The sequence below is a fragment of the Trichosurus vulpecula genome, chromosome 1, assembly GCF_011100635.1.
Source record: "Trichosurus vulpecula isolate mTriVul1 chromosome 1, mTriVul1.pri, whole genome shotgun sequence".
Lineage (NCBI taxonomy): Eukaryota > Metazoa > Chordata > Mammalia > Diprotodontia > Phalangeridae > Trichosurus > Trichosurus vulpecula.
Window position 1 is genome coordinate 474,300,832 of NC_050573.1, and position 21,438 is coordinate 474,322,269.

Genomic DNA, 21,438 nt, shown 5'->3' on the forward strand with positions numbered 1-21,438 from the left:
TTTCCATCCATCAGTTTTCCAGAGACCCCCTTTGTTTGATGGAGAGACAGGTCTGCAGGGTTTACCCCATACTCTCCGCCCACTGCCTCCCAGCACCCCCCTTCATCAAAAGCGTCCTCTTTGTCAATTGCTCTGCTCCCGGTCTTCTATTTCCGAACACCCCCTCCACAGTACACACATACTCTTGCACCGCTCCCCCCACTCCCCCCCCCCGCCGCCCAAATCTATCTTTTACATATTTTAGATAAACAAGCTTTTCAAATCTTCATTTTCCCCCTAGCTACGACATTTCTAATACACTGACTTCCTTATAGACTAGGAGTGACTACCTAGATGAATTCCCCTCCTCTTCTCATCCTCTTAACTTAGATTATTAGTCCTTTGGGAGCGGCTGTCTATGCCTGGTAACGAAGTGCACGAAGTTTGGTGTGTGTGTTGGGGTGGGGTGGGGAGGTTAGCACTCCTCAACAGGGACAAAGTATGGCTTTAACTAAGGATAAAAGCTGAGAGAATTAAGAAACTAGAAGAAATCTCGACTAACAAGGATTTTCTGAGGTTAGTCGTCTGAAGAAGGAGACTTGTTTCTAAAAATGGATTTTTAACCGTCTTTACAGCCAATTTCACACCCTCACAAAACGTTTGCAAGCTACAATAGCAGCAAAGTTGCAGTAACCTCTTGGGTAAACTTCAAAGTCACAAAAACGGTAAGGAAGGAAGGGCTACACTAAAATAATTAAAGAGACCTTGAAATGTTCTTAAACCATTTGTGCATTTGAATGAAACGAAGAAACTGAAGAAAAGAATGCTATTTTGTAGGTTCTGCGTCCCAGTTTTTAAAGCTGATAGCAAGATGTCAACATCTTTGAAATCTTTGACATCTTAACACTTTCAAAGAAAGTGCAAATAAAAACTGAGATACTTGCTGTAAGCAGATGGAAATTCTGGTACACAGAGATAAATACATAGGAAGAAGGAAGGGAGGAAGAAGAGAGGGCGAAGGTGACTACTTTTTGGAGTTTGAAAGCTCATCAACTCAGCAACCTATTTTCTCTGTGTACAGGGAGGGAAAAGTAAATGAAGAAAACTCACTTAAATTCTATATCTAAGGTTAAAGGAGAGTCCTTCCACTAACTCCTTGTTTACATATGAGTAGTTACTTCTCCTTTCAGGCAGCAAGACCTCACATGCACAGCTGAACTACTACTGGAAAGGATGTGGGGGCTGGGGAAACACACATTTGAGGCTAAACAGACACAAAACGCGTGCACACACACACACACACACACACACACACACACACACCCCTCTCCAGCTGTTCCTCCATCTACATTATCCATGTCTTCTATCGCTTTTGTTAGACCCACACTTTGCATTTACCCTATGAGTTGCGTTTCCTGATGCTCCTCAGTTCTTGCTATTTCTTTTGTCTTATAAACGATCAGGAGGATACTTATCGTGCAGATAGTCCACCTCTTCCTGATGGAGCGAATCTTGTTAGCCCAGGGAAATCCTTTTTTCCCACCTTTTACACCTTCGCTTTGCATTAACATTCCGTTTGGTGTTGGGGGGAGGATGAAAATCTATAAAATGAGAGGGAAGCCAGGAGCTCTGATCACAAGAGATCAGGGACACAGAAGACAGTGGCAGTGGCAGTGGCAGTGGCAGTGGTAGTAGCTGCTGCTGCTGCTGCTGCTACGGCGGCGGCGGCGGCTGTTCCTCGCATGCCAGTGAAGAGGTCGAAGGTTTCCAGTGGCACCCTGGCTCTGCTCTGGGTCCCGGGGCGTTCCCTACTGCTCCGCGCCTGTCTCACTCATGCTCTCCTCTCCTTTCAGATTCAACACCTTGTGCAACTGAGGTGGCAGAGGCTGCAGCTGGGCTCCTGAACGTCACTGGCCCTTCCCTTTTCCTAGCAGGGAAATGATGAGCAGAAACCAGCCAATCGCCGGACTTGGGGGGCGGAGGCTGGTGATGCCTCCCTTTGCGGGCCGGCCGCTGTTTTTTTTGTAACTGTAACATTGCCTTTCTCTCTTATTGTAACACTGACTGAGAGAGAAAAGTGCTACACAGCTTTAGCAAACGGTACAAGTGTCGAATCAACTCGTTAGGAAGTTTTCAAACATTCTTTCTGGAAGTACCAGCCAGACTCTGAGACGATAGGGAATAGTAAGCTTTTTCTTCCTAAGGATAAGTTTATGAGATCCCACCTAAACTTCTAAAGAGAATACAGGTGCTTCTATGAATTCCCACCGGGGGAATAGACATGAGATGGAGTTGTCTGGAGGGCAGCAATTTACAAAGATTTTTGCAGTTTACAGGGAGATTCTTCACCAATATGCCAATCAAACCCTTACTTTGCTTTTATAGAAAAGTGAACGTGGCCAAGAAATAATAGGGAAATGTAACCTCTAACTTCATACTTCATATTTAAATATTTAAATACATTTCGAAATCATGTCACTAAACCAATCTCACTGATCTTGTTATGCATATTTCAATCTTCTCATCCTTTTCTTTCATTGTCAATTGAGTTTCTTGTGTGAACCATGGCATAGAGGACTTTCACAAGGCCTGTTCTGAACTCATTTGAATTCCTCCTTAGACTGGCCTGATAACAAATAAGAGAGTTGGGGTTCCTCATTTCCTCCAGCTCATCATGCCTTTCTCTGTATTAGAATTCTGAAGAAAGCATCTAAAAACAAAGCTTAGGTATAGCTGGTGTCTAGGGTCTTCCAGAAAAGGATTAACAAAATTACTTCTAAAATAGGTGCTTAATGGCAAAACAGATGTCAGGCGCAGGACATTTATTTATTTCTCCTACCATAAATGAAATGCTTAAAATAGGAATAAGACACTAAAATACACATTAACAAATATATAAAACATAAAAAAAATCCATCATCATCATCATCATCATTTTCCTAAAGATACTTTGTAAATAGACTCACTTTCAAGCAATCCAAAAAGGTCTAGACCAATCCCAGCAGGGTTCTTTATGGTTCAACATAACCTTGTTGGAGTTCCTGTCCCTTTAGAGTTGACATAGTTTTAGGAAGCACCTCCTGGTGGACATCTAGCACTTACTCAACAGCTTCTGGTTTCTGGAACTCTTGAAGTTTTTACTAGGTATGAAAAATGTCCATGTTTTCAGGGTCAGTGTTTAGGGGCCTAGATGCAGGGAAAGAAATACAAAACAGAACAGGCAGCCCGAAGCTTCGGGTTCAATTTTAGATGTACTTAGGCAAGCATATTTTTTTTCTGCCATGTGCTTCAACAGCAAGAAGCCATTGGCACTACAAAGAGGAATGGAGAAATTCCCTTCTTCTACCTTGCTAAACTCCAGGAAAGGGGTGCTTGGGTTTCAAAGCTACAGGCTCAAAAGAAAGAGGGGCAGACTCTTTCAGCATATCTTATTGCCTATTGAGAAATTGATTCTTCCTGAACAGTCATCAATTATCTTCAACAGAACTCCTCCAGTCATGGGGACCAAGAGTCCAAACAGGAGCCACTGTGTCACACAAATTTCTCTCCCACTATTTTGTGCAATTCTCCCCAGAAAGGGAATAATACACATGCCTGTTTTCTCTGTTTCTTGCTTTGTGAAAAAAAAATCAAGAGGGCATTTATTTTACAAAAGTTCAATCTTGCAGACTATGTCTTGCCTGCCCAAGAAAATCCATATTTTCTTCATCTTGCAAGTTCTCTTTTGCATAGCCTTTTATTCTGTTATGCTAGTTTTGTCTGTTCTGTTTGGGGGTTTGTTTGTTTTTTGGTATATTTTTTTTTTTTAAGAAGAAAGGGTAAGGGGATGATTAGAGCTAAAAATCAATGATGCTGCATGCAGTGATGTCCAAGACTGCTGCTGTCAGCTCTGCTAAACTGGGCCTAAGTTTTTGCTGTTCCCAGTCTCTGAAGAGCTCTGCTCTTAAATCTATTCATGAACATTTCCTTACAGATTATTAAGAAAAGGTAGATGTCAACCAGCTCCAGAAAAGTATGCAGTCTTCTCAAGGAAAGGGGACCACCCAGATCCAAGCCTGAAGGTTTATTTATTCTACCAACTTCAAAAATATTTTTGCTTAAAGTATACTGTGCCATAATATCTTTGATTTTATCATGTTATTGTTGGTTCTAAGATCCCCAAATTGCTTCAGTATTATCCTCACAGCTTAGAGCAAGTAATTATGAAGCATTATTAACACTACAAGCAGCCCATCAGGACCTTTTCAGATTTATTGATGCTTAAACAAATCTTCAAGCCTTAGTGCATTTCTGTTGCAGTGGCTTTTTTAAGAGAATAAACTAGGAAGATAACAGCCTCAATTTTCAGGTTAAATTATTACCCAGAAAATGGCACTGATGGGAAGGTAGAGGGAAAGGGGATCCAAAGCTTAATGGGAAGCCAAAACATTGTGTAGATAATATTTTGGTTTTCCTTAAATGCAACCTAACACTAAAGCCTAAAATATACAAACACAACAATTCAATTGTAAGGGGAGACAAAGGTCCACATCCTTTAATCTCATCAAATTAATTAGGAGTTTTCCTGATTAACCTAAAGGAAGCCTGGTATAGTGGATAGAGAGCTGGCTTTGGAGACAGGAAGAAGAGAAGAAGTTGAATACTACCTCAAATCCTTTTTTATCATGTATTCCAGGACAAGTCATGTAACTTCTCTACACTTCAGTTTCCTCATCTCCTCATCTGGAAAATGAGGGAGGTGGATTTGTTGACTCTAATTCTATGATCATGTGACTCTTCCTATACACACACACACACACACACACACACATACACACACACACACACGTGTGAGATGCGAGTAGGGTAACTTTCTAAGCTAATGGGAAGGTTTCAAATTTGAACTTATTGAGGAATATAAATGCTTTCAGAATAATGATCTTTAATCAGCCTTAAAAGAAACTCTGGTAGAATTATCATCACTCTTCCTCAATCTTACCCTTTCAAAACAATCACAAAAATGCTCAAACCCACACCAGGGACTAGCTATAGTAACCTCTAAGAGTAAACAAATTTAAAAGTTCCAAAGGGGAAAAAAAACAGTGTAATCCCAGTCTTGGGCAAACTGATTTCATTGATATGCAGTTTCTCTCTAAGGAAACAAATTCTTCTGAAATTTATTGTTGTAGATATATGCCTTGGGAACTGAGAGATTAAGGCACCTGCCTATGGTCATACAACTAGTAAGTGTCAGAGCTGGGACTTGAATCCTGGTTTTCTTGACTCCAGAGTTTTCCCCTTAACCACTACCTCATATTGCCTTACTAAAAGAAAGAAAAACCTTATAGTTTTCTATTACTGCCTTTTGGGGAAAATGGCATAATTTTATTCTTCTGCTTTGCATTTTACATTAAGATGAACATTTCTGAATAGCTAATATATCAGCAAGACTCTCCAGAGATTCTACTTCCGGTATCATGAACATTTGCTGTTTGGAGGAGTTTTGTTTCAACAGTTTAATATGCATATTCATAGAATAAGCACCCAGCTCATTTAGGATTTCAAAATGAATAAAGATGTAGTCCAATACTGAGTCATAGTTGCAAGAAATCCTGTACAACTCAGGGTGCTATTGCACTAAAGGTGGCCGTGAAGATTGGGCAAGCCTGCCAACCCACAAAATGATCCTTTAGTACTCACCACCTGCAATTAGTATGCCAATTTTCATGAAATTAATCAATTCTGGTTTGCTCATAAATTATCCTTCCTCTTTTCAGACTGCTGGATCTTCAAGGCAGGGATACATTTGTATTTATTCAGCACAATTCCACAATTATAGAGCATCTTATAAATAAATGATGTGAATAATAATGGCAGTTGGTTAAAAACAACAACAACAAAAGGCTATCTTGTTTGTCAACATTACTTTTTTAATTCCTGGCAATGTATTTCAGTACACCTGGGGGATGGGAGTTTGGAGGGAGAAACAAATATTGAAACATACTCCTGTTTTCTTAGTGATTTCTTTCTTCTTGTTTTTTTATTACAATCAAATATAGGCACCCAGGTTGAAGGCTTTCAAGACCTTCCACAATCTGGCTCTAGTCTAACTTTCCAGCCTTATGCCATGGCACTTTCTTAATGCACTCTACCTTTCCAGCCAAATTTAATTACTGAGTATCTCAATCAGCCCTCCCCCAGATCTAGGTCTCTAGGCTATTGAACATACCTGAAGTGGGCATGACTTTTCCCCAATCTTTCTCCATTGACATCCATCTAATCCTTCAAGACTGAACTTAGATGCCATGTTCTCCATTATTTCTTCCTTGATCCACTCAGCTACAACTATTCTCTAGCGAGGTTTCATGTGCTTAACATCCTATATATTTAACAATTTTCCAGTATTACATGGTTTTTTGTGTTCCTTTCTCACCGAAAATCAAATTGTAAGTTTCCATAGTATGCAATTTTTTATCTTTGTAGCTCTAGGACTCCCCAACAATACCTTAAGTTGATGAGTTAACTTATTTTCTATAGCAGAAACACCTCCTTTATGTAGGCTGTACTTAAAAGGGCAAGAAGCCATTTGGCTTCCTTGCCACCTGAGGCAAGAAAAGACCCAGGCTATAACAAGTGGGTACAGGTTTTACCTGAGTTCCAACTACCTTATGGGAAATACCTTCCTGTACTAGCATTGTCAATTGCCACCAGGGATACAGAGACAAAGGGGAGTAGCCTTCTTACCTGAATTAATATCTTTTAATCTTGGAAATTATATCATTTTAAACATGAATTGTTTTTATTATGCTTTGTGGTTCATAAGTGTGCCTCATTGCATTCTAACCCCAAGCTTGAATCACTGGCTTAGCCAAGTTAGGCATGGACTGGAACACAGTGACCATATAAACAATAGGGATGATAACATTTCTTCTAATGTTAATTCTGGGGGAGAGGATCTGTTCTGGTTAGGGAAAGCCAGAAACACATAACAAGAGCTATCTATCCTGTTAAAAACTATATAGTTTTGAAACCATATAGTTTCAAGAGGTTTAAAGGACAAAATAGTCTACTAATTCTGAAATAGTTATTTCTATTTAGTTGGTTACCTTACTTTTTACCCGCTTGTTTAGTGTTTATATCAGTTGAGTATAGAGATAGAAACATATAAATACACATCTTTAGGTTATCTGTTTCTATCTAACCTTATCAGTCTCAGTAATTTGAGGTAGTACTTAGGTAAAGACTATTGCTTGACCTTCATTCTTGAAGAGGACCAATGACATCAGGAAGGTGATGTCTTGACTTGCAAGTGAATGGGATTTAAGTGAGGTAGGGCTGTGCAAAATCACCAGCCTCACTCTCTCCTATAGAACCATCTGAGTCCAGACATAGATCAGGATGAGTGAAGATGGCCCCGGATGCAGTGGGAGACCTTGGCCTTTTTAAGCTGAAGTTTTTCCCGAGTCTCAGTTTGTCTGAGGCAACACACATTCTGTGATTATGCTAGGTAAGAAATGAGGCAGAAGATGGCCTCTTTTACCTACTCAAAAACAAATTCAACCTCTGAGGGGAAGACCCTTGGGTTTCTGGCCAGACCAGAAACAATTGTTGTTTACACTCACTCTGAGCCATCAAAACTTAAACAATGACCAACAGAGGCTTGGGCTGGAGCTTATTATTGGCCAATCAGTGAGAACCAGAGTGATTTGAGTTTAAGGCATGCTCAAGTAGCTCCATTTGAACCCCATTGGGCCTTACCAAAACCTGGTTTTTCCAGAGCCCTATTTCAAGAAATTCACTTTCCTTTGGGCAGAGCACCCCACATATAAGTGCATGATTCCCCATGTGGACGGAGGAAGGGAGGGAGGGAGGAAAGAAGAAACGAAGAAAGGAAGGAAAGAAGGAAGGAAGGAAGGGGTAACATTACACAACTTGGACTGGCCAGTTGGGTCCCCAGTGGAGCCGCTACTACTACTGACATATTGTTGTTTGTCCCTCATTCTCAAAGAGGACCAATGACATCAGGAAGGTGATGTCTTGATTTACAAGTGAATTGGATTTAAGTGAGGCAGGGCTGTGCAAAGTCATGAGCCTCACTCTCTGCTCCAGAACCATCTGGGCAAGACATAGATACGGATGACTGGAGACGGCCCTTAAGAAGACTGCAACTGATGAAGTCAGATCTACAAAATTGAACTTTTTTCTTAAACATTGAAGACTGACATTTAGATGAAGGCTATATTTTAGCCCTAATTCCCTTTATTGTCAGAAATAAAAGATCTTAGCATAACATCCTGTCCATTTATACTTGTTAAAATGTAAATGGAAGGATGACTCCGTAAAATATCAGCAAGTATTTCTACCTAAACGTTCATGGAGAATGGAAAAACAATTAGATAAGAAGAATGAAGACATTTGCCCCCAAGTTGGGATCTCCAAAGGCCATGTTTAATATTTTTTTAATGCAAAGCCCAAGGCCTTACTAATGTAGTTTGCTACCTTTGATATTTTGAAGTCTGTCTTTTGCACTACTATTTTTCATTTATTGCTTGGAGCACATGAGCCTCAACTTGCCTGCATTATGGTCCAAAATCCCTCTTTAACGTCTGTCATATTTGTCTGTAACTAGGCTAGGATCCCTTCACATAATCTCAGGAACTTTACTTCACAAAAATACAATGCCTCCTCACTGGGGCCAAAGTGAAGAGATTTTTTTCAACCCCATCATGTCCTTGGTTAACACGTAAATCACCTCAAAACTACGAAGGTCTTTGTGAGACTGGTAAATTTTGTTCTACAAAACTGTCTTTCTTATTTTTTCTTATCAGCAACAAGATTATTGCTCTTATTAACCATAGAGCAGGCAATGTCATATGCAAGAGTAATCTCATAAACTGCATTTTCAGCCCTCTTCCAAATTCTTATCAGAGACCTCAGAAGACTAGAACTTAGCCTTACTGTGTGTGTGATTACAATGAGGGAGAGAAGAAGATTTCCCTCACCCTAACCCTTTTAGAAACTATCTATGGTGCTTAAGGAGAGATTGCTAAAGAAACCTTACAAAATGGTGTGGGAAGAGCAATATCTACTGAAGCCTCTGCCACATAGCTCTTTTTCTTTAACCAAAAAGAGGTTTCCATAAGATTACATTGCTCCAAGGGACTGTCGATTCCAAATTACCTAGAATATAATAAAGCCAACCTGTGAGAAACCAATACCCCTCAAGGTTAATGGCTATGCCACCCTCAAATGAGTTACATACCCATCTCATTCAACACACCTGTCTAATCCACCTTGTTTCTATATGGAGATAAGAGAGCTGTGATCTTACTCGAAGCACTGCTTAGTGAGTATCCTTTCTGCAAGATTTTTAAGTACACATTTTGTCAGTTGCTGTATAGCCAACTGATGTTTCACTATGTTGTAATTCCAAGCCTAAACCACAAGACTGACCTGAGTCAGGCCTATTCTAGACCATCTCAGCAAGATTGGATCTGAATGAACTTATGGTTGACATATGGAAAGAACAATGAATGCAAAGATTCAAGTAATCAGATGCTTAGATACAGTAGCCTAGAATCTTGTGAATTCTTGTCACACCATTATTAAGTAAGTTTCTTTTGGTTAAATGCTATATGGTTTAGACCTGTTATTTTCTACAAATCCAAAGCCTGCAGAACGGGCCTAGCACAAGACAGGCATGGCCCAGAACAAAGGGCCAACCAAAGACTGAAAATTCTGGTAATACCCATCAACTAAAATTTTCCTAAGTATCTTTTTCCTTAAGTCTTTTTTTCTCCTTCTCCATCACAGCTAATGCATGACCTTCCTTTGTTTTGGATCTACATCTTCGGTTTTTACATCACTTTAATTGCCCAATTTAACCTTTTTTCTGATTTCCTAACCAATGAAAAATTAACATAAATATAAATGAGCAAGACTCATTTCTCAATAGGTTAATGGTTGTCACCCTGCCCCACACCTCCCATGTAAGTAAAATTTTCCTTAAAAGGTTTTGGAACAATCCTTGAGATGGGAAGTGAAGGTTCAGATTATTGATGTTGCTTTCTGGTGACTTGAGTACAGAAGAAACACAAGGAGCTCCATGCTCTCTCTGATATTTGGTGAACCACAATGGACAAGCTCTTGCTTTTGGTATTTACTTGTTCTTTTCTTGATTCATTCACTCAGTAAACCTGTACTTATCATAATGCCAGGCATTGTGCTAGTGTTGTAGATACAACGAAAGGTCAAAGACAGTCCCTGTTGTCAAAGAACTCATCATGTGATGGAGGAGACAACATGAAAATAACTTTGTACAAAGAAGTTATACAGTATAAATTAGAAATTATTAGTAGGGGCAAGGAATTAAAAGGTATTGGGAAAGACTTCCTGTAGAAGATGGCACTTTAGCTGGGACTTGATGGAAGTCAGGGAAAGTAAGAGGTAGAAATGAAGAAAGAGAGAGCATTCCAGGCCTGGGAGACAGCTAGTTACAAGGATGGAAGTTGGTAGATGAAGTGTCTTATTTTAGGAACAGGAAGGAGGTCAATGTCACTGGATCAAAGAGTACAGATTATGTGGGGAGCATAACATACAAAAGAATTTTAAATGGGAGCATTCTGAGAAGATGGCAGAATAAAGCAGGAAATTACTTGGCCCTCCTGAATTCACCCATGAGCAATATAAAATAATGCCTCAAAGTGAACTTTGAGTAGTGGGAATAATTAGAAGTCAAGGTAAGGGTGAAGGAATAGGATAAGGTAGGGATTCTTAGAAGGAGTACACATTTAATTAAAAGAGATAAACAGAGAAACTACATAATATAGCATATATAATGAAGTAATATCAACACTAAACCTATATGCATCAATTGCTACAGCATCCAAATTTTTAAAGGAAAAACTAAATGAATTTAAGATGGAAACAGATAGCAAAACTTTTTAGTGGGGAATTTCCCCTCTCAGAACTAGATAAATCTAACCAAATAAATAAATAAATAAGGAGGAAGTCAAGGAGTTGAGTAGACTCTTAGATAAACTCAATATGATGGCTATCTGGAGAGAACAGAATGGGAATAGAAAGGAATACACCTCCTTTTTCTCAGTAGTACATGTACCTTTACAGAAATTGACCATATGTTGGGACATAAAAACTTTATAGTTAAGTGCAGAAAATCAGAAATATTAAGTGCATCCCAAAATGGATAACTTTGATTATGTTAAATTGAAAAGGTTTTGTACAAACAAAGCCAATGCAACCAAGATTAGGAGGGAAGCAGAAAACTGGGAAAGAATCTTTATAATCAGTATCTCTGATAAAGGCCTGATATCTAAAATATACAGGGAAGTGAGCCAAATTTATAAGAATACAAGTCATTCCCCAATTGAGAAATGGTCAAAGGATATGAACAAGCAGTTTTCAGAGGAAGAAATTAAAGATATGTATAGGTACACAAAAAATGCTCTAAATCACTATTGGTTAGAGAAATGTAAATCAAAACAACTTGTAGGTACCACACCTCTCCTGTCAGATTGACTAACATGAGAAAACAGGAAAAGGATAAGTGATGGAGAGGGTGTGGGGAGATTGGAACATTGTTACATTGTGGGTGGACTTGTGAACTGATGCAGCCCTTCTGGAGAGCAATTTGGAACCATGCCCAAAGGACTATAAAAATGTGCATACCCTTTGACCCAGCAATAACACTTCTAGGGCATATCCCGAAGAGATCACACAAGTGGGAAATGGACCAGCATGTACAAAAATATTCATAGTAGCTCTTTTTGTGGTGGCAAAGAATTGGAAATCAAGGGGATGCCCATCAACTGGGGAATGGCTAAACAAGTAGTGGTACATGAATGTAATAGAATACTATTGTGCTATAAGAAATGAAGAGCAGAGGGACTTCATAATAACCTGGAAAGACTTCTATGAACTGATGCTGAGTGAGAGGAGCAGAACCAGGAGATCATTATACATGATTACAGACACATGGTATCTATAAGGGCTTTTGATAGTCATGGCTCCTCTCTTCAATGCAAGGTTCAAAGACAGCTCCAAAAGACTCATGATGGAAAAAAGCTACACACATCCAAAGAGAATTATGCCGTCTGAAAGCAGATTGAGGCAAACTGTTTATTCTCTTTTTTTTCTTCTCTTTTGGTTTCATTTTTTCTTTCTTGTGATTCATTCCATTGGTTATAATTCTTCTTTAGAACTGGACTATTATGTAAATAAGTTCAATGTGAAGGTATATTGTAGAACCTACATTGGATTACATGCCATCTTGGGGATAAGGGGAAAGGAGAGGGAGGGAGAGAAATTTGGAACCCAAAATTTGTGGAACTGAGTGCTGTAAACTAAAAATTAAAAAAAGAAACTTATTTTAAAAAAAGAAATAATGATATTTATGAGGGGCCACGGGAACACAGATTACACATTAATTGGAGACTAAATAACCTAATCTTAAAGAACAAGTGGGTTAAAAAACAAGTCATAGAAACAGTAAGTAATTTTTATTAAATAGAATGACAATAATGAAACAACATATCAAAAACTATGGGATGCAAGAAAAACAGTAATCAGAGAAAAATTTACATTTCTAAGTGCTTAGATCAACAAAATAGAGAAAGAACAGACCAATGAATTGGGTGTGTAATTTTAAAAAACCTACAAAAAGAATAAATTAAAAACCCCAAATTAAACATCAAATTGCAAATCCTAAAAACTAAAGGTGAGATTAATAAAATTGAATGTAAGAAAACCACATTGAATTAATAAACAAAACTAGAAGTTGGTTTTATGAAAAAAAATAGATAAACCATTGGGTAATATGATGAGAGAGTGAGAGAGAGAGAGCAAGAGACAGAGAGAGAGGAAAACCAAATTACTAGCACAAAAATGAAAATTGTGAATATATCACTAATGAAGATGAAATCAAAGCAAATATTAAGAGTTTTTTTGCCCAATTTTATGCCAATATATTTAGCAATTATATTAAATGGAAGAATACTTAAGAATAATATAAACTGCCTAGATTAACATAGAGAAAGAAAATTACAGAACAATTTCATTAATGAATATGGATGCAAAAATTCTTAACGAAAAACTAGCTAGGAGAATACAGCAGTATATCACAAAGATTGTACGTACATTGTAACCAAGTGGGATTTATACCAGGAAATCAGGGATAGTTTAATGTAAAGAAAACTATTAGCCTAATTGATTGTATTAGTAATAAAAGAAACAAAATTATATGATTATATAAATAGATACAGAAAAAGCTTTTGGCAAAATATAACACTAATTCCTGTTTAAAAAAAACACCCAAAAGCATAGGTATAAATGGATTTTTCTTTAAAATGATAAGAGGCATCTATCTAAAATTATCAAAAAGAATTATTTGCAATGGGGATAAGCTAGAAGCCTTCCCAATAAGATCAGGAGTGAAACAAGTATGCCTATTATCACCAATATTATTCAATATTTTATCAGAAATGCTAATGATAGCAATAAGAAGAAGAAAAAGAAAAATCAGAATAGGCAATGAGGTAATAAAACTGTTTCTCTTTGTAGATGATATGCTGATATACTTGGAAAATGCTAGGAATTCAACTAAAATTAGTTTAAATAACTAATAATTTAAGCAAAATAGCAAGATATAAAATAAACCCACTAAAATCATCAGCATTTCTATATATCACAAAAAACCCTGCAAGAAGAGATAATAAAAGACACCCCATTTGAAATAATCGTAAGCTGTATAAAATGCCTAGGAGTATACCTGCGTGGACAAAGTAAGAAACTGCATGAACATAAGTATAAAACACTTTTTATACAAATCAAGTCAGATATACATAATTGGAGAAATATTAATTGTTCATGGGTGGGCAGAGCCAGTATAATAAAAATGACAACTCCACTTAAGCTAATTTACTTATGCAATGCCATCTCAATTAAATTACAAATAATTATTTTATTGAGCTAGAAAAAAATAATAAAATTCATTTGGAACAATAAAAGGTCAAGAATATCAGAGGAAGTAATGAAAAAAAATAAAGGAAGGAGGTTTGGCAGTATCCGATCCTAAGCTTTATTATAAAGTAGTAATTATTAAAACTATCTTGTACTGGCTAAGAAATAGAAAGGTGAATCAGTGGAACCGAGTAGACATATAAGACATAATAGTAAATTATTATAGTAACCTTTTATTTAACAAATGTAAAGATTTAAGTTTTTGGGACAAGCATATACTATTTGGCAAAAATTGTTGGGAAAATTGGAAAGCACTCTGGCAGAAATTGGGTAGAGATCAATATCTTATACCATTTACCAAGATAAGATCAAAATGGATATATGACCTAGATATAAAGAGTGATATCATAAGAAAACTAGAACATAGAACACATTACATATTAAACTTGTGGATAGAAGATGAATTTGTGAATAAACAAGAGATGAAAAGTATAGTGAGATATCAAATGATGATTTTGATTGCATTCAATTAAAAGTTTCTTGTGCAAATAGAAGCAATATAGCCAAGGTTTGAAGGAAAGCAGAAAATTGGGCAGCATTTTTATATGCAATTTCTCAAATAAAGGTCTTGTTTCTCAAATATGTAAAGAACTTTGTCAAATTTATAAAAGTATGAGTCATTTCTCAATTGCCAAATGGTAAAAAGACATGAACAGCAAGTTTTTCAGTGAAGAAATCAAAACTATATATAGTGATATCGAAAAATGCTCTAAATAATTATTAATTAGAGAAATGCAAATTAAAACAACTTTAAGATATCATCTCATGCCCATCAGATTGACTAAAGTGATATAAAGGGAAAATGATAAATATTGGAGCGGATGAGGAAAAATTGTCTTATTAATACACTATTGGTGGAACTCTGAACTGATACAACCATTTTGAAGGACAATCTGGCATTATACTCAAAGAATTATAAAACTATGTATAAAACTCTGACCCAGTAATGCCACTATTAGGCCCATTTTCAGAGGTGATCAGGGAAAAAGGAGAAGTTATACTTCTAAAATATTTATAGCAGCTCTCTTTGTGGTGGCAAAGAACTGGAAATTTGGGGGATGCCTATCAACTGGAGAATGCATAAACAAGTTGTGGTACATGACTGTGATGAAATACTACTGTGCTATAAGAAATGATGAGCTGGTTGATTTTATAAAAACGTGGAAAGACTTTCATGAAATAAAGAAAAGTGAAATGAACAGAACCAAGAGAATGTTGTATACAGTATCAGCAATATTGTTCTAAGAACAACTGTGAATGACCAAGTTATTCTGAGTACCATACGTACTCAAATCAACTATAAAGGATCTATGAAGGAAGATGTTATCCACCTCCAGAGAAAGAACTGATAAATAGAAGATGCATAATATATGGATATGTGTGTGTGTGTGTACCTATACGTATCTTTGTCAAATAGTAGCCTATGTTAATGCAGGATGGAGAGGGAGGAAGGAATAAAATGTATAGCTTAAAATGTAATAAGAAAAAATTAAAATAAAAAAGATTGGAAAGGTGATTTGTCAGACAGGTTATAAAGGACTTTTTGACTACAAACAGAGACTTTTATATTTTATCCTGGGAGAGATATGGAGATACTTGAGTTTATTGAATAAAGGGGTGACATGGTGCTCTAGGAGATCATTTTGATGCTCGTGTGGAAGATGGATTGGAGTAGGGAGAGACTTGTGCCAGGGAGACCAAGTAGCAGGCTGTTGCAAACAGAGTATGGATAAGGTGCTGAGGGCTTGCACCAGAATGGTAACAGTGTCAGATTAGAGAAGAGGTGATATTTAAGAGATATGATGAAAGTAAAACTGACAGGACTTGGCATCAGATTAGATATGGAGGAAGAAAAAGAGTGGAGGGTCAAGGATGAAACCTAGGTGACCTAGCCTCGGCTAGACGGGGAGGTATGTGGTATTCTGGACAGTAAAAGAGAAGTTTGGAAGGGGAGGGTAGGTTTTAGGAAGAAAGATGATGAGTTCAGTTTGGATATGTTGAGTTAATGTTAATATATAGATAAATATGTATGTACATACATGTATACATACATATATAAATGTGTATGTATACATGTGTGTTTGATATATATGTGTGTACACACATGCACATATATCAATGCCCATATGTATGTATGTATGTATGTATGCATGGACATTGATCATAGTTAGTCAATAAACTTTTAGTAAGCATCTACTATGTGACAAGGTATTATTCTAAGTGGAATACAACAAAAAGCAAAAAACAGTCCATGACATCAAGGAGCTCCCAATCTAATGGAGAAAGACAACATATAAAAAGAAGCTGAAAGAGGTGATGAAGTCCTAGAGCTGCTGGTGGAGAATGATGAGATATCTGCACTGGTAACCCCTCTTGAATGGGGGAGCTAGGAAGAGCTCTGTGATATTCACCCTGTGCCCTCTCTGATCAGGGACAGGAAGGCACTAAAGGGACAGGGAATACTGAGAAAGTATGAATTTTAGAGTTGGTGTGATCTTGCAGGATGATGAGTTTCTGGAGATTATGATGCCAGGGGAGTATCAGGGTGGAAAATTATGAAATGTTTGCCCTGGTTGTCCTCCTTAAATTGAGGATCTGTGAGGAGGTCTCTGACACTGAAAACTGATACTATCTCTATGATGTTTGAATAAAGTTTGCATACTCTGCCATCTTAACCAATAAGTGGTCTTTATTCTTCAACAAATCTTAAGGGTTCCACTGAGGTCCTCAATATTGACTGGCTTTGTACTCTAAAGAATAGGCTAATCATTTTTAAAGCCCAGCAGCTACTTCAGAATACAAGATAAACTTTTTACAATTCTCTATTTGGGATGGTTAGTTGAAGACCTTCTCTTTCTGAGTGACGTCTGCCTAAGTCGTGAGAAGAATTTTTATTCAGATAATGTATTATTTTTTAGAGGTAATTGTACTCAGGAAAGATGTCAGAGGGTCATTGTTCAACAAGGTCTTTGAGAGAAGGTATGGGGTAGTTTTCAAGAGATGGATTCAAAGTCAGGGGGAAAGATTCAATCCTCACTTCTGACACATACTGGGTATGTGACCCTGAGCAAGTCATTTATCTTTGCATTGATCTAGGAAAGTCTCTAAGACTATAGGTTGTAGAAGAGGTTTCCACCTGCATTGGTAAAGGGAGTTTCCTCACATAGAAATTTCCTATACCAATGAAATAACTGATTCAGTCCCTCTCCTAGTGTAAAGTGCAGTACTTTTTTAAAAAAAAAGCTATCTTTGTCACATTTAATTTCCAAATTGTCCCATCCCCACTAAAGAAGGCCACAATTTGGCATAGGTGTATAAATATATGTAAAACCATACTGTGCATACTTCTATTTTTCAGTTCTTTCTCTGGAGATGGGTAGCGTCTTCTTTCATAGGTCCTTTGTAGTTGATTTGAGCATTTATAATACTCAGAATAACTTAGTCATTCACAGTTGTTCTTAGAATAGCATAGTTGTTACTATGTACAACTTTCTTTTGGTTCTGTACATTTCACTCTTCATTATTGCATGCAAGTCTTTCCTTTTTTTCTAAAACAACTAGCTCATCACTTACTACAGCACAGTAGTATTCCATCAAAATCATATACCACGACTTGTTTCGCCATCCTCTAGTTGATGAGCATCCCCTCAATTTCCAGTTCATTGCCATCTAAATATTTTAGAACTATAGGTCCTTTTCCTTTTCCCCTGATCATCTTAGGCAAAAGACCTAATGGTATTGCTGGGTAAAGGTTTTATACACAATTTTGTCACTCTTTGGACATAACTCCAGATTGTTTTTCAAAATGTTTGGATCAGTTCACAGTTTCACCAACAGAGTATTAGTGTCCCAATTTTTCCACATCCCCTTCAACATCTGTCATTTCATCGTATTGTTTATTGACCAAGTGTCTGAAACAGAGGTTTTTGAATCCTTACCATATAAGTATGGACTGTGAAGCTTAGTTCTCAACATATGGTGAATAAAGTTGTTTCTTACCATACCTACATCTTACTTTTTCTTACATAGCCACAGCTCAGATAGTTTACAATACCTCTAGCTTCAGTGACCAAGCTAAGACTTAGACAAATAGCCATCTTTATGTCTCTAAAAGCAGCTCGCAATGATCAGGCATCTGAATAATAAGAGAGAAAGGGATATTCATCCACTTTTGTGAATCATTGATTAAGAACTATATCTTGCATCTGGTAATTGTCAATCAAAAATGCAAAGACTTTGACTGCTCTAATTAGCCAGTTTTAAATGGAGTGAGGCATTTCTATGTAGGAGGAAATAAAACGGATGGAGTCACACCGGTGTAGAAGGGGAAGTCTCTACATAGAACAGAAATGAGGAAAGAATATCTTTTTCTGTTCTAATATATTTGAGGCAAAAGTATCTAACTTGGCATTTTTAAAAGCCCCTTGTGTGAGTTGAAATAATTTCGCTTATGCTGGGAAGCAACTTTTAATTTCACTTGACAATTTCTAAATGGGTGAAATTGCTTTTAGAGATAAAATATGCCCAAATTTAGTGGTCTTAACTAGAGGTGGTTTAGTTAATGCCTTCCTTCTGATAACTTTTATATCCCTCTTATTTAGGAAAACTTATATTTTATGCTTTAAAGTTTGCTTTTTATGTACACATAGAAACATAACCTGCACAGGTGATTTGGAAAGAAATAAGAATCTTGAATATTGTAGTTTGAGATATTTAACTACAGTTTTAAATTGCTAGGCAAGCAGCCTTAAAAGGAAAAAGGGTTTTTTTATTTAAAAAAAAAGCATACAATACTTATCAACTACTATAGAAAGGCGAATGAAAAAAGTTTTTTAGATTTTCACCTGAGAACATAGACCATTTAGAAAACTAGTTTAAAACTCAAATTAATATTCTATATTACAAAAGGCTACATGATCACTACAGAATTATATATTTACATCTGAACCTGCTTGATCAATTCATCCCTGTATATTCCATAGGGATAGAGAGATATAGAAGCAACTCTTGGTAATTCTGCTTTGGAAAGCTTATTATAGCTGTGAAAAGTAATTCATTTTATGGTATGTTGTCAACAGCTTTATTTAGTCATAGCAGAGCTGTATTTTTAAAAATATTTAAGACAAACTTCTAAATTTCACTAAATTATATTACTGCTTTGTTTATTTAAAGATTATGGATTGAACTATGATATGAAGAATGTTGACCTCTACTTAGATTATCAATGTAAAAGCAATGCATTATCTCATTTTGGAATAACTGTATAGTACCATCTGAGCAGCAAAACTATATAATACTTCTTGTTAATGTGTTAAGTATTCTGAGACCTACAGAAGTGATGCTATGCCTACATAATAGCCTGCATTGAATTTTGGATGAATACACAATTGATTTATATTCAATGTTATTTTATTTGGCAGTATTAGAGTTAAGTAAATCTAAGTATCTAGATTGTGTGCCCTTTTTAGCACAGGATAAAGAACATAACTACATTCCTTACTAACCTAAAAAAATCCATGTTTTCACAACTAATACTAAGTAAATAAGGTAACCTAATTTTCTGAAAAAGTTGAAAGGAATTTTATACATTTTTTTAAAATGTCATTTAGTTTTGTTTGTTATGCTTGACTTCTTCATTTTAGGTAGGCTACTTGAAATTTTGTGGTAATAAAGATTCCACAATGCTGCCTGTTCTCTGTGATGATGAAAAAATGAGGAACCTGATGCTTCTTGAGGTTTGAAGAATTAAACTATCAGAATTTTAGCTCTATAACATGTAACATGCACCATATCACATATTTTAATGTTTTTTTATTTGTTCATATTCATTGTTTAGTTAAGCACATGACCAAAGGGGAAGAGAATTAGTGAAACTTTTAAAATAATAACTAAATAACTTATGGAGACTTAGAAAAATAATAACTAGAAAACTTGTGAAGACTTAGTTTTGATTGTTCTTATACTCTAACATGAACTAGCTCTGGCAATGCATGTATCAACCTCATTATCAATGTGTGCATTCCTGGAAAGTAGACTACCAAGGTAAGTGAACTTATCCACAGCATTCAAAACTTCCCCATTTGCTGTAACTGATGGTTCCACATATGGATGGTGTGGTGGTGGCTGATGGAGCACCTGTGTTTTCTTGGTGTTACTTGTTTGGCCAAAATTAGCCCAAGCAGCAGAGAACTAATCCATACTTTGTTGCATCTCAGCTTCAGAGCCTGCACTGAGTGCACAATCATTTGTAAACAGGAAATCATGTACCAACATTCCCTCCACTTTGGTGTTGGCTTGTAGCCTTTTCAAGTTGAAGAATTTACCATCAGTGCGGTAGCTGACCTTGATGCTATTTATCCTCATTGAAAGCATTTGACAACATGGCTGAAAACATCATGCTAAAAAGCATGGGAGCAAGCACACAGCCTTGTTTCACTCCATTGGTGACTGGGAAGGCACGAGCTAGCTCAGTGTTTGGGAGACTCTGAAGGAAATTGTAGGAGAGAAGAGGTATTAGACTGATTACCAAACTGAAGGTGTACAGAGCCATTGTGCTGACCTCATTGTTTAATACCTGTGAAACCTGGACAGTCTACCAGCACCATGCCAGGAAACTGAATCGCTTCCATTTGAATTGTCTTAGGAAAATTCTGAAGATCACTTGGCAGGATAAGATACCAGACACTGAGGTCCTTACTCAAACTAAACTGCAAAGCATTCAAACTCTGTGTGGGAGAGAGAAACTCCGATGGGCTGGCCGTGTTGTTAGAATGCAAAATGTACGTTTGCCAAAAAGTACTATTTTATGAAGAACTCACACAGGGCAAGTGTTCACATGGTAGTCAGAATAGGTGATACAAGGATACTCTCAAGAACGTTGGAATTGATTGTGTGACACCGGTACAAGACTGCTCATCATGGTGTTTCCATATCAAAGAATTGAAACAGCTCAAAGGAAAGGCAGGATGCAAAATTTTAGAATATCTTCTCCAAATGTTCACATGGATTACTTGTGCCCGCCTTATGGTAGAGTATTTTGAGCTCGTATTGATTGGATCAGCCACAGTTGCACACATTGAAACTTGACTCTAGCATAGTGATGTCATTTTGGTCCTCTTCAAGAACAAAGGACAACAACCAACCAACTCTGACATGAATTGTAGAATGATTGATGTATTATCAGATCTGTTGGTTATGCAAGCAATGTAAAATAACAAAATACTCTTAAAACTTTGATATATGATTTTCAACTACTTTGAGACATTAATATTGTATGTTTAGGAATAGAATCTCCATTCCCACCATAGAAAAGCATTCAGAAACCACTCAGGGAAAAGATTCCACCAGGTATCCTAGATGACCAGGACTCCTGTTAAATGTCTGGGGTCCTTCAACATTAGACCTACAGATCCAACTGTAATAATGCCTTTCTTTCTAGGACTT

At 36.9% G+C, this 21,438-nt stretch overlaps 1 protein-coding gene across 2 annotated transcripts in view; it reads right to left on the reverse strand.

Moving 5' to 3' along the window:
* ST8SIA4 (ST8 alpha-N-acetyl-neuraminide alpha-2,8-sialyltransferase 4) overlaps nt 1-1,848 on the reverse strand; it is a 139,285-nt gene extending 137,437 nt beyond the window's left edge. Inside the window, exon 1 of one of the 2 annotated variants that reach the window (XM_036768754.1) lies at nt 1,378-1,848. In XM_036768754.1, coding sequence (XP_036624649.1) covers nt 1,378-1,550 — 173 coding nt within the window. In that variant the 5' untranslated portion in view covers nt 1,551-1,848. The remainder of the gene's footprint in view (nt 1-1,377) is intronic. The other variant, XM_036768764.1, reaches the window with a different exon arrangement.
* Between the last annotated feature and the right edge of the window lie 19,590 nt (nt 1,849-21,438).